The sequence below is a fragment of the Eucalyptus grandis genome, chromosome 3 (assembly GCF_016545825.1).
Source record: "Eucalyptus grandis isolate ANBG69807.140 chromosome 3, ASM1654582v1, whole genome shotgun sequence".
In the NCBI taxonomy this organism is placed as follows: domain Eukaryota; kingdom Viridiplantae; phylum Streptophyta; class Magnoliopsida; order Myrtales; family Myrtaceae; genus Eucalyptus; species Eucalyptus grandis.
In genome coordinates, this window is record NC_052614.1 from 34,634,282 (window position 1) to 34,648,617 (window position 14,336).

Genomic DNA, 14,336 nt, shown 5'->3' on the forward strand with positions numbered 1-14,336 from the left:
GTTGAATTAAGGCTCAGCGAGCACAACCAAATCCAAATTTAGTGGTAATACTAAATTACGGCTTAATGAGCACAATTGACTCCAAGTTCAGTGGTAATGCTAAACTACGGCTCAACAAGCACAATCGATTCCCATTTCGGTGCTAAATTACGGTCCAGTGAACACAACCATACTTTGGTGGTAATGCTAAATTATGGCTCAGCAGGACAATCGATTCCAAGTTTGGTGGTATTCTTGATCTAACCCACATCATCAAACAATTATTCACCTACGTCCAACAACATTACACTTCTCAACTTGATTCCTCAATTAACAAGACCTCTTGGCCTATTTCCCTCATATTAATGGTACCCGATAAAATAATCGTGTGTGGGCACACGATCAACCTTAACCAAAAATATGATATCTTTACTTTTAAAATTTCCACCATTTATATAGTCTATAAAAATATTTTTTTGCGCTGTAAACCGACGCTCGGTAATTTTCTAATTAAATACTGAAATTAGATAAATTTAGGAATAAACTCCCAAATTTGCAAATCACACACAAATAGCACAAATTAGAGCTCAATTAAATAAACAGATCATACCATTTTAATTAAAATAAAATTCCGATCACCGGCTATTCCGATCTAATTTTCGGAAAATAATTAATTAATTAATTAATTAATTACAAAAATTAATAAATAAATGTCAAAAATGCGACTTAGGCCCGAAAAAGCCTAATTGGAAGCCGAGACGAGTCTAGAAAATTTCCGAACTACTCTAGATAAATTCTAGAGCTTGTCTAGGCTCTAACTACACTACTCTAACCATCTAACATGCACCAATAATTTACTAATTTACTAAACCATTCTAGTTATCCACTAAACCAAGCTTAGTCTAAACTAATCAACCCTTAAACGTCATTAACTTACTAAGCGAGGATTAGTGGGTTAAACTCACTTGTTTAATGATCCACTCAGATCAAAACGACAGGGATGCGGATGGGCTCGATAATCTTCGAAGCGGGACCGCCAAGCAAGGCCGGGACAGGCCCGAAAATGGCCTCGCAAAGCCCAACCCTTGCTAAAAATAGCTTTTGAAAGTGGGCCCAAAGTGTTGCAATGGCGGCTGGTTCGAGCACAGCTCGGGCTAGATTCGGTGGCCGCGGGTGGTGGTGCGGGCCATGAATGAAACAGCCATGAACCAAGCCGAGCTACGGCTGCTGAACTTGCTGGAACGGGGCTACCTTCGTCAACTCTAGAGGGCTTCATTGATGTTGAATCGGTGAAGACGTGGACTGGGCTGAGTAAAAGAAAACATGAGGGTCGTTGCTGCTGCTGCTGCTGGAGACGACGGCATCCACACTGGAGAGGAGTTCAGTTTCTTGGAGTACAAACCGAGAGAGGTAGGGGTGTCCGCGAGTGGAGAATTTGCGAGGGAAATGGACAGCAAAAGAGAACAAAAATGAGAGGGGACCGTGGGCTCGGTAGGGCAATGAACCAACAAAGGAGAAAAGAAAACGTGCAGGGGAAAAAGAATAAAAGAAAGAGAGAGAGAGAGAGAGAGAGAGAGAGAGAGTGTGTGATAGGGACAGGTATCGTTGGATAAAAAGAGCCAAAGTCAAAGATTAAAAATGAAATGGAAGACTGCAGAAGGGCTGTCGGCTGAAAGAGGGGAGACGTGGGCATCGAGCTGCCCCGCGTGAGGGAGAAAGAGAGAAACCAAAAAGAAAAGGGAAAACGTGCGGTCGAAGGGGGTGTGCATGAAGGGGCATGGGACCAAAGGGAGAAAGGATAAAATACAAACATACTTTGCTCAACTTCACAACAAAAACAATTGGTCACCCAAGGCCAATTTTCATAACAACTTGCACAATTTGAAGTCTAATTGAAAACCAAGATAAGATGATCCCTCTATCCCACGAATTTCCCTCAAATCTAAATTCTATTTCATTTTTCCTGGAATGCGATATCTGAACAAACTTCTCCGATTGAGGTTTGATTTGATGCAGAAAAGGTCCACGAAATTCCCTTTCACTAATTCACTCACACTAGATGTCAAAAATCCCTTCAAATTGGCCAATCCGAATTTCTGTTCGTTTTCCGAATTGTCCGAATCGATTTTCAAATCTCGAACTCGCCGAAAATTCCTCAAAATATGAGTCGATGTTCATAAAATGATTCGTGACATCACAGAACTTTCAATTTATGAAATTGAGTTCAAATTCATAGTTAATTTCAATCAAACGTGATTTTAGTGTGACCTTGCCTATCGGGTAGCTTTTAGGAATTTTTGATGCAATTGACCCGTGGTCGATTTTTTTCAAGTCACACGTAACTCTGAGATACATTGGCGACTCTCGGTAGTTGTAAAAGTCTCGAGGTTTCAAATACGGACATAGGGTACCCAAAATGAAAGAAAATCGGTCTAGTGCCGATTAACGAGAATTTTGCAATCAAGTGGAATCACCCACACTTTGATCAAACATCTCAGTCAAATCGACCTATCTCCGATCTCCGATCGATTTTTAATTGTGTCGTAATGACCCTTGCAGACTAGCATGGTCGAGTAGTCGATTCCTAGTCTAATTCTCAAGTATATTGCATTAAAATCCCTTAATGGCTTCACCTGAAAAGTCAGTTATCTCATGAGTGGCCATCTTAGAGAAAAGCACTATAGTTGCATTAATGAAATGCCCAACTTATTCAATTGAAATCAGAACCTGAAATTCAGGATGTTACAACTCTTCTCTTCTTATAAAAATTTCATCTTTGAAATTTAAACATTTACCAATCCTCGATAAATAAATAAATAAAAGTGAGGGTGTTGTCATCTCATCGAGTCTCACTTTCCCACGTTGCTTCTTCAATCCCGTGGTGTTGTTAGACAACTTTGACCAAATAGACCATCTTGGTATATAGAACTGCTCTTTCTAAGCTACCAACTAAACCGAGCTTCCCACGTACGACACTTTGTCATCCACATCTAATTTCTCAAGATTTAGCATAGGGGTCGGGTTAGGCTCATGCATCCTCAACCTTGACACTTGAAAGACATCATGTACTCGCACCTACTTCGGCGGTAATGTAAGATGATACGTTAGGATCCTGATTCTCTCCCTAGAATGTCAAAGGGAACTACCTACCTCGGTTTTAGTTTTCCCTCATTGATGAAGTGCAAGGTATCCCTCATTGGTGATATCTTCAAAAAGATGTAATTACCAATTTGGAGCTCTAAGAGCCTTCGATGCTCAACGATACAACCTTTTTGGCGGCTCCGAGCAGTCTTTAATTTGTCTTTGACCACGACAACTGCAATCACCGATTGCTAAACTGATTTTGGGTCTGTGATATTTCATTCTCTAACCTCATCTCAACAAACTGAAGTTTTGTACTCTCTGCCATGCAATGCTTCAAAAGAGAACCATTTGACTACTTTACTGAAACCGAGGATCCTCACTTCTAAACCTGATATAGATCTACCACTAGCACTCCATGTAGACAAACTATCTGACTCACGTACACTTTTGCGTGTATGTTCAAATCAAGATCATTTCATACAATAACGAAGTAAGTCGACTTTGTCAGTTTGTCGATCATTACCCAAATTGAATCATTGCCTCTCTAATTTCTTGACAGGCTCGTCATAAGGTCCATCATGATATACCTCCATTACCACTTGGGACTCTCAAGTGATTGTAAAATTCCTCCTAACTTGCATTACTGAACTTCCACTTATTAGCACATCTGACACTTGCAACCTGTTTGGCGATATCTATCTTTATATCGGTCTACCAATCGAGCTGATGCCAATTCAGACCTACTTTGTACTGCCTGGTCAAATATTGCAACCACGACAGTGAATCCCTACCAAAGTATCTTCCATGAGTGCTACATCGTCAAGTACACCCAATCACTCTCGAAACTTGAGTATTTCATTCTCATAAATTTGAAAATCAATCTCTTTCTTATCAGTATCCTCTTACAAGATCTTCTGAACATCCCGGTCTGTCAACTGAAGCGTTTGATTCTAACCTGACTATCCAATTAAACTTTGAGGATGGCCATAAAATTCGAAAAGTGGCCAATCTCAAATTTAAAAACCGAATTTTGAACTTTCCCTAGTAAAGTACATTCTTTAACCAGTATATGCACAATTGAAGACTCCTGACTCAATGCCTTAGTGACTTCTTTCATTCTTCCAAGGTGATACCAGGTATCACCATCCTAGTCCTTTCAAGATTCTGATTCCAATCCTATCTCATATTCAATTCCTTTGAGAGAATAAATACTGGAGACTTTGATGGTCCGTGACGATCTGAAATCTTTATCCACACAAATAATGTCTCTAAATTTTCAAAGCAAAAATTATTACTGCGAGTTCTAAGTCATGCGTCAGGTGATTCAGCTCGTGAGATCTCAACTAACAAGACGTGTATGCAACAATCCTACCATATTGCATCAGCACGTAACCTAGTCCCATAAACGACGCATCACTACAGATCTCATATCTTCCGGAACTCGAAGGTAGGGTCAGCACAGGTGCAGTAGTCAACTTCTACTTAAACTCTTGGAAACTATACTCGCACTTGTCTGTCCCCACGAACTATTCTTCTTTCTTTAGGAGTCGAGTCAACAGCAACACCGATACTGAAAATCCTTTCTCGAATCTTCTGTAGTAACCTGTCCAACCCAAACGGTCTTTGATCTCTAATACTATTATCGATCTTGGTCCACGGAGATTTATTCACATGAAATCACATGGCCTAAGAACGCAACAGGAGTCAACCAAAACTCGCACTTGCTAATCTTAGTATACAATTCATGGATCATTAAGGTCTGAAGTACCATTCTCAAATGACTCCCATGATCCTCAGCATTCCTCGAATACACTAGAATATCATTGAAGGATGCGATCATGAACTGATCTAGATACTCTTTGAACATTCAATTTGTCAAATCCATGATAGCAGTTTGAGCATTCATCAGACTAAATGGCATTATAGTACTCTCATAACGGTCATATCAAGTGCGAAACGCTATCTTCAATATAACCTCCTTTCCGACCCTCATGTCAACCTTTGAAGTATCGACACTCTTTGTAACTAGTCACATAATTCATCGATCTTTAGTAATGAAGACTTTTTTTTTATCAACACTGGATTGAGTTGACGATAGTCAATGCATAAATGCAACAAACCATCTTTCTTTCTCACACACAGAACTAGTGCTTCCCAAGGTGATGCACTGGTATGTATAAATTTCTTATCCAATAATTCTTGCATCTACACCATCAATTCTTTCAACTCAGACAACGAAATAAGGTAAGAAGCCTTAGAGAGTGGCTCTGTCCCGGGTGCTAACTCAATCATAAGTTCTATCTCTTTCTCTGACAATAGGCCTAACAATTCCTATAGAAAACACATCCAGAAATTCTTGAACTACTCTGATGTCCCCAATTTTCAATTCCTCACTGTTTTTTCTATGACAATCTTCAAGTAACCTTTGTAATCTCAGCCTAACAAACAGGTTGCCTTCAAACGATGAGATTAATGAAATTGAGGGTCCTTCTTGACTCCCAATAAACTCAACACTTTCACATGCTGATAGATTAGGCCGGATTCCTCCATGACAATAATTCATTACCACAATGAGCTCCCTAAGCCCACTATATTCATATGTGACGTCAAAGTTATACCCCAGCAACTAGTCGAGCACAACTATAGCTAGTGATTCACCTTTCTTCTGCTTTATTTCAACAAACTAAAGTTCCTCGAACTTAACCAAAACTCTGATGTGCTACTCAAATAAAATCTCCCCAAGAACATTCTTTCTCTGATCGATGCATGATCGGTTTCATTCTTGTCCCTTTCGCCATCCTAGTGGCGTCATATATGCGGTAGCGGCGTCTATGCTCCCTTGGACTTTCATTGACAGTCTCTCACTTAATGGTCGTGCTAGTCACAATCAAAGCACGTTCTAGCCATACTCGGACACTGGATTAATCCATGCATTCCTTCCATACTTTTGGCACCCACCTGGTAAGTCCTTTATCTCCTATCAGGTGACAACATGCACTCTTTCTTGTACTGGAGGCCTGTTCCAAAAACCTCATGGTGCACTCCTTCTAATTTGTCCCGTCAGCCTTCTAGGATCGTTTTTAGCCAGGCAACCCTATTGGCTACACTCAACAAATTCTTGTCCTATGAAAGATATAAGGCCGATCTCCGTCATCACACACAGGAACAACATGCTCCATTTTGACTTGGTGCTGACTTGACTGTCCCACCCTTCCTATTAGGCGAAATAGAGTACTTTTCTCTAGTCATAGGCTCATTCCCAAACCGGTTTCCACTTCTACTAAATATGAACCTCAACTCGAATGCAACGGCTTGCTCCCATATCACATCTCCATTTTGGATCTCAACGGGTGCGACAACAATAGTAGTGGCTTAGTCTCGAGCTTGCTGGCTCAACAAATCCCCCAAGGAACATTAGTGCCTGAACGATCCCATCGAATCTAGGATCGCTTGGTGCTGCTACACTAGTACCGACTTACACTTGCACTAGTCTAAACCTACACTTATCTCTACTATCTCGGGTACCGACCTTTGTTGGCGTTCTACCCCGAATCATAGAGGCTACTGCCCTCTTACTAGTAGTCATCAACTCCTGATCATTCATACTACAAGCTCCTATAGACACCTGTTTTCTAATTCTAATATCATATTAGAATTCAAGTGACCCTCACAAACAAGCTACCAAACAGCTATCGATCACATGCACCGGCATGAAGTAAAGGCTATTTTTACTAACTATCCCAAGACTCATCGTACCTTATCACTCCAAACACAGACCTTGCTCTGATACCACTAAACAAGGATGTCATGTCTCGATCCTCTGAGCACATGTTCATCCCTGCTTGGTTGATATAATAGCGATATCCCAGGATGCATTGCCGACCCATTTATTCTAATGCACATGCAGAAACGAATAGTAATCCCCAAACGGCGACACAATGAGATAGGAAAGTAGAACCAATTTTTCACAAAAAAAAAAAAAAAAAAAAACCTTTTTATAAACATACAAGTTTATACACAGAAGCCTACAAAAATGAATCAACTTTCATCAAAATAGAATTGTCCTATGACTAACTAATCAGACAAGAATGCCGATTTTTCGAGCTTCACCTTCTAAACTTCAGGTCTCGAGTCCTCCACCGCTGTCAACTAGGGACTTGAAAATGATATCCCACAATGGGGTGAGACTATATCTCAGCAAGTTCAACCCCCTAAGACCCGATCAGGTAGAAAATACGCCCAAAAGGCTGTCTAAGTAAAATTATGAGTTAGATGGCTTATTTTGGCCTCAATTCCTTTTTACAAGTCAATTCAATAAACAATCATTGAATCACATCATTACATCAATCAAGAACTCAACTCGAATCATCGATCAATCAAATCAGTCAATTACATGTCAACAAGACATTTCCCCAGTCATTTCACTTACTCAACCCCAACGCTGAATTACGGCTCAGCGAGCACAGCCTACTAAATCTTTGGCGGTAATGCTGAATTACAACTCAGCAAGCACAATTGATTCCAAATTCAGTGGTAATACTGAATTACAACTCAATGGGCACAACCGACTCCAAGTTCAATGATAATGCTAAATTACGGCTGAGCAGCACAACCAATTCCAAGTTCGGTGGTATTCTTGATCTAACCCACATCATCAAACAATTATTCACCTATGGCCAACAACATTACACTTCTCAACTTGATTCCTCAATTAACAAGACCTCTTGGCCTATTTCCCTCATATTAAGGGTACTAAATAAAATAATCGTGTGTGGGCACACGGTCAGCCTTAGTCAAATATATGATATCTTTACTTTCAAAATTTCCACCATTTATATAGTCTATAAAAACATTTTTGGCGCTATAAACCAACACCCGGTAATTTTCTAATTAAATACTGAAATTAAATAAATTTAGGAATAAATTTCCAAATTCGCAAATCACACACAAACAGCACAAATTAGAGCTTAATTAAATAAACAGATCACACCACTGTAATCAGCATAAAATTCCAGTCACCGGCTATTCCGATTTAATTTTCGAAAAATAAATCATTAATTAAATAGTTACGAGAGTTAATAAATAAATATTGAAAATGCGACTTAGGCCCGAAAAAGCCTAATTGGAAGCCGAGACGAGCCCGGAAAATTTCCGAACTACTCTAGATAAATTTTAGAGCTTGTCTAGGCTCTAACTACACTACTCTAACCATCTAACATGCACCGATAATTAACTAACCTACTAAACCGTTCTAATTATCCACTAAACCAAGCTTAGTCTAAACTAATCAATCCTTAAACATCATTAACTTATTAAGCGAGGATTAGTGAGTTAAACTCACTTGTTTAATGATCCGCTTGGATCAAAACAACGAGGACACGGAGGGGCTCAATAAACTTCAAAGCGGGATCGCCAAGCGGGGCCGGGACGAGCCCGACAATGGCCTCGCAAAGCCCACAACCCTTGCTAAAATAGCTTCTGAAATTGGGCCCAAAGTGCTGCAACGACAGCTGGTTCGGGAGTGGCTCGGGCTAGATTATGTGGCCGCGGGTGGTGGTGCGAGCCATGAATGAAACAGCCATGAACCAAGCCGAGCTACGGCTACTGGACTTGCTGGAACGGGGCTACCTTCATCAACTCTAGAGGGCTTCGTTGATGTTGAATCAGTGAAGACATGGACTGGGCCGAGCAAAAGAAAACATGAGGGCCGTTGCTGCTGCTGCTGCTGTTGCTGGAGACCACGGCATCCACGCTGGAGAGGAGTTCAGTTTGTTAGAGTGCTGACCAAGAGAGGTGGGGGCGTCCACAGATGGAGAATATGCAAGGGAAATGGACAACAAAAGAGAACAAAAATGAGAGGGGACCGTGGGCTTGGTAGGGCAGTGAACCAGCAAGGGAGAAAAGAAAACGTGCAGGGGAAAAATAACAAAAGAAAGAGAGAGAGAGAGAGAGAGAGAGAGAGAGAGAGTGATAAGGACATGCATCATTGGATAAGAAGAGCCAAAGTCAAAGATTGAAAATGAAATGGAATACTGCAGAAGGGCTATCGGCTAAAGGAGGGGAGACGTGGACATTGAGCAACCCCACATGAGGGAGAAAGAGAGAAACCAAAAAGAAAAGGAAAAACGTGCGGCCGAAGGGGGTGTGCTTGAAGGGGCGTGGGACCAAATGGAGAAAGGATAAAACACAAACATATTTTGTTCAACTTCACAACAAAAATAATTGGTCACCCAAGGCCAATTTTAATAACAACTTGCCCATTTTGAAGTCTAATTGAAGACCAAGATAAAGACGGTCCCTCTATCCCACAAATTTCCCTCAAATTCGAATTCTATTTCATTTTTTTCGGAATCCGATTTTTGAATAAACTTCTCCGATTGAGGTCCGATTTGATGTGGAAAAAGTCCACGAAATACCCTTTCACTAATTCACTCACACTAGATATCAAAAATTCCTTCAAATTGGTCAATCCGAATTTCCATTCGTTTTCCGAATTGTCCAAATAATTTTTCCATAAAAATCCCGAACTCGCCGGAAATTCCTCAAAAGATGAGTTGACATTCCTAAAATGATTCATGACATGACAGAACTTTCAATTTTGAAATCGGGTTCAAATTAGTAGTTAATTTCAATTGGACGCGATTTTAACGTGATCTAGCCTACCGGTTAGGAATTTTTTATGTAATTGACCCGTGGTTGATTTTCTTCGAGCCACACGTACCTCTTCGATACATTGGCGACTCTCAATGGTCATGAAAGTCTCGAGGTTTCAAATACGAACACATGGTACCCAACACGAAAAAAAATCGGTCTAGTGCCGATCAATGAGAATTTTGCAATCATGTGAAATCATCCACACTTTGATCACACATCTCAGTCAAATAGACCTATCTCCGGTTTCCAATCGATTTTTAATTGTGCCATAATGATCCTTGTAGACTAGCACGGTCAAATAGTCGATTCCTGATCAAATTCTTAAGTTTATTGTATTAAAATCCCTTAATGGCTTTTACTTGATAGGTCAGTTATCTCATGAGTGATCATCTCAGAAAAGCATTATAGTCACATTAATGAAAGGCCCAACTTATCCAATCGAAATCAAAACCTGAAATTCAGAATGTCACATTGGTGACCGAGGCTCATCAGAGACCGACAAGGTCGAGGTCGACCAATCGATTGGAGGAAGGAGGAGTAAAAGGAAAAATAAAATAAAATAATTAAATTTTAAAAAAATATTTTAAAATATTATTAAAAGTTATCCACATTAATATATGATGTACCATGTTAGCAAAATATGATCAAAATTAGTTGGAATGACTTAATTGGGCACCAAATAAAAGGTTTTTCCGAATTACTAAATTCGTTCATGCTCAGCACCACCACGTAAAACGTGCAATGTGAAAACTAGAGGATCAGAAAGGCCTCATTTGTGCAAAAAAGCATTCCATCTTCACCTCGATATTTCGGCGATGCGGACTTGACTTCAAAAATTGTCGTGGACGTCTTTACTTGGTGAAAGTACTTTTCAAATCAAACGAAAAGACAGAGACGATTTCAAACTTCAAAGGAGAGTATAGAGACCACCGACGTCATTAGCTCCTTAGAAAATTCAAAATCTTACTTAACTAGTTTCTCATCCATTCAAGTTTTGCATACCGGAATTGCCAGTTCGCGCGAACTTAAGAGACATGCCAAAAGTGCACCAGAGAAAAGCTCTCTTTTTCGGGTGTACAAATTCGATTTCTGCATATCACTGAACTTCGACAAATTTGCCAATAATTTAAGTTATTCGTGAGGGTTTTTACGTTGGCTTGTTAGGATAACTTCAAAAAGAGAGGAGCAGGACTTGATTGACCTGGTCCTCTAAGCCTGCCCGACCGTGTGGGGCTCTCTCCCAGCAGTCCAGCGGCCGAAAACGAAGACGAGGTCAGATAGGACATGTGCCTTGACCATCGGTTTTAGGAATTTTAACAAGGAAAAAATAGGAATTTTGATTGAAAGTACCATTAAAGAAGAAAGCAAAGAAGTTGCTTACGTTGAATAGTGAAGATTTATTTACTTGGGCAGAATGACATGCATAAAAATTAATTTACATATAAGATACATTACAAGGGAAATCGACTTCTGGATGATCATAGTAAATCCCTACGCCATCACATCGGTATATTTGGGTCACTAACAATTTGTCTTTTATTTATTGGAAAAATAAGATGCACTCTTGGGTTTTTGTCTTTGTGAGAAAGAGAGGGAAAAGATGCGCAAAAACTTATTTATCGATTATTTTCTTATTAGGACAAAAACCATCATAAACTTTAAATTATACCCACCGTGACACATTTACCTCGAACATTTTTTGTGATATTAAAAATCTCAAGCTTGTATTTGATAATACATTTACCCTTTATTAAAGTTCTGTTAATGAGAACCGTTAAAAATTTGCCTACATAGACACCGCAAAGTGAACGATATCGGCATATTGTCCCATGACTTGAGTAAAATAAAATCGATGTTATTTTGGCCGAGAATCATTTAACGTCATTTTACGGAGGGTAAATGTGTTACATAAATATAAATTACGAAATTTTATGTTACAAGAAAAATATTTAAGGGAAATGTGTCAAAAGTTATATGAGTCATAGTGGGTATAAGTTTCTGGCTTTTTCCCTTAAATAATTAATACTTTTAAAATTTGAATTATTCAAAATTAAACGTGCTTAAAAAATTCTGGTTCAACGGTAGAAAAAGAAAAGAAATAAAGGACAGACATGGTCGACCAATGTAGGCGAGGACATCATCACCAACGCCGCCATCGAAGAAGGGGCGAATCTGAAGCGAAAGAAGAGATGAGCGGCGGCAGCGACCTCCCTGAAGAGATCCTGATCCAGATCCTCCTGAAATTGCCCGTCAAGTCACTTGTCCGATTCCGATGCGTCTCCAAGTCGTGGGACTCCCTCATCACCCACCCATCCTTCGTCTCCCTCCACCTCCGCCACGCCATGGCGGGCCACGACCGCTCCGTCATCCTCCTCCGGCACTACTCCCTCACCCAGCGCAAGGAGCGGAACACCCTCTACCTCGACGGGGAGTCTTTCTTGGAGCACCAGGAGCTCGAATTCCCCTTGAAGACCCACGACACTTACTACCTCGCCGGCTCCTGTAATGGGTTGCTCTGCTTTTCCGACTATATCATCAACAACCTCCAGGTAATCCTCTGGAACCCTTCCCTCAGGAAGTGCGTGCAGTTGCCGATCCCGCGGTTCATTGATACTGATCTCACGCACACGTATGTTCTCGGGTTTGGGTTCGATACGCGGCGTGTCGATTACAAGGTCGTGAGGTTGATTTACATTCTGGGGAAGAATTGGTCCGTGATAGTGCCACCGGAGGTTGAGATCTATGAGCTTAAAACTAATGCTTGGAGAGGGATCCAGACGGCCGTTCCTTATGTCATACCAGAATCTTCGTCGCAGGCCTTTGTGAATGGGGCTATCCATTGGATTGGGTATAACCCAGCTGATAGGCGATTGAAGGTGGCTTCAAGTCCTAGGTCGATTGTGGTATTATTCGATATGCAGGACGAGGTGTTTGGGGAAATGGAGTTGCCGAAAGGTGGGGATTATGCGAACAGGCTGAATTTGTCGCTGGCTGTGCATCAAGATTTGATTTGCTTGTTGCATTGCCATCCGATGGAAGAAGATGGGCATCAGTTGTATGGGGTTTGTTGGGTCTGGGTCATGAAAGAATACGGCGCAGCAGACTCCTGGACTAAGCTGTTTACCATTAACATCAGTGAACACGGCGGGATCGGGAGGATTTTAGGTTTTAGGAAAAAGGGGGACGCTCTGCTCGTGACTCACAATGACGAGCTGGTTTCATATGACTTGAGGGGTCAGAGAATTAGTCGGCTTGGATTGTATGGTGTTGCGAGATCTTTTGAAGTCATCCCATACATGGATTGTCTAATTTTAGTGTGAGGAGAGCACACACTCTCCAGACAACCATATTTCATGGCTGGTTAGGTTGTAGGTAGATTATGTTGGATTTCGCTCTCCTGAAGGAGTGAAGCATATGACACAAATAATGGAGAACCAGAGTGATTAGAGATACTTAGACTTTAGTTGTTGTATACGGGTTGATTGCTGTTTTCTCTAGAAGTTATTCTGGACTAGTGAAGTATGTCCTTTTACTTATCTGAATGATTTTTTATTTTTTGGGAGTTTCAGATGGTTGATTGGATGTATGCTACTGAAAGTTGGGGCTTCTATTGCTACTGCCAGTTGCCCTAGCAGAAGAATGATAATAATTTCTTTGTTCCTGGTCTTGTTGGTTAATTTATTCATCAGACTAGATCACTCTAAGGTATCTCCAGGTTGAATTCTTTTACACTTCATGGAAGTTGATGTTGTTTTGTTTCAGTTGAGTGCTTTTAGCAGGCATTAGAGCTGCTGAAGGGACCATCTAAAAAGCTTGAAAACCTAAATCTGTTAAATACTTAGTAAGAATCTGTCTTTGCAACTTGGAACTTATCCTTATGTGTGTGCTAACCTTTAGAGGTTGATCCATACATATGTACTCGAATGGGGTTTAATTCTGATGTACTTGCAATTTGATCTAGTTATCTTGTTAGTTTATTTGACCAACAACCCTGTCGACATGTGTTGGTCATTATGTTTGCCGAAGTAACTCTGCTGCTGATATATGACCCAATGAAAAATCTGCTGCTGATAGAAGAAGGTTACTCTCTCTTACTAGGAGGCAGGAACATAACATTATTGGTCCTTGAGTTCACCAGAATGTGCATTTTAGTCGTTAATGTTGTAAAATTTGGCAGTTTAATTCCCAAAGCATCTACGTTCGTTCAATTGCATTTAAGTTGAAGATCTGTAATTTCTAACATGATGGGTTGTTAGGTTTAGTCAGTTCATGACTTTTGAGTCACAATACACTGTCAAGCTTTCATTCAGTGTGTGGTAAAATATGGGACTGAAGTACTTTTCCCTGTAGAATTTGCTTGCAACCACCAATAAAATTCAGTGTTGGCTGCAGTGTTATGAAACTTATGACATAATTAGTCCAAATTGTCGCTTTCTATTACTATTTTAGGTTAAAGTATACAATATCTTGGTCAATTATAACCAAACTGTATTAGATTTATATTGATATATGGTAATCAACTCGAGGTGAGGTTGAGCAGATCACCAAATTTAGCAACATGAGGATCATTGCCTGAATTACTGATATTCTGGTGAAGTTAGTTTGCTTATAGTAGAAGT

General features: G+C 40.3%; 1 protein-coding gene across 2 annotated transcripts; it reads left to right on the forward strand.

The window, feature by feature from the left end:
- Window positions 1–11,826: 11,826 nt before the first annotated feature.
- LOC104437307 (F-box/kelch-repeat protein At3g06240) lies at window positions 11,827–13,383 on the forward strand. 2 transcript variants are annotated; one of them, XM_010050237.3, is made up of 2 exons: window positions 11,827–12,266; window positions 12,393–13,383. In XM_010050237.3, exons 1-2 carry the CDS (start codon window positions 11,829–11,831, stop codon window positions 13,035–13,037), a joined length of 1,083 nt encoding a protein of 360 aa, XP_010048539.2. In that variant the 5' UTR covers window positions 11,827–11,828; the 3' UTR covers window positions 13,038–13,383. The 2 variants fall into 2 exon arrangements, with proteins under 2 accessions (XP_010048539.2, XP_010048538.2); XM_010050236.3 differs by having other exon boundaries at window positions 11,827–13,383.
- Window positions 13,384–14,336: the final 953 nt, after the last annotated feature.

What these genes read in the sequence shown, in the direction of transcription:
- LOC104437307 (XM_010050236.3), top strand. Translation starts at nt 11,829, where the DNA reads ATGGTCGACCAATGTAGGCGAGGACATCATCACCAACGCCGCCATCGA.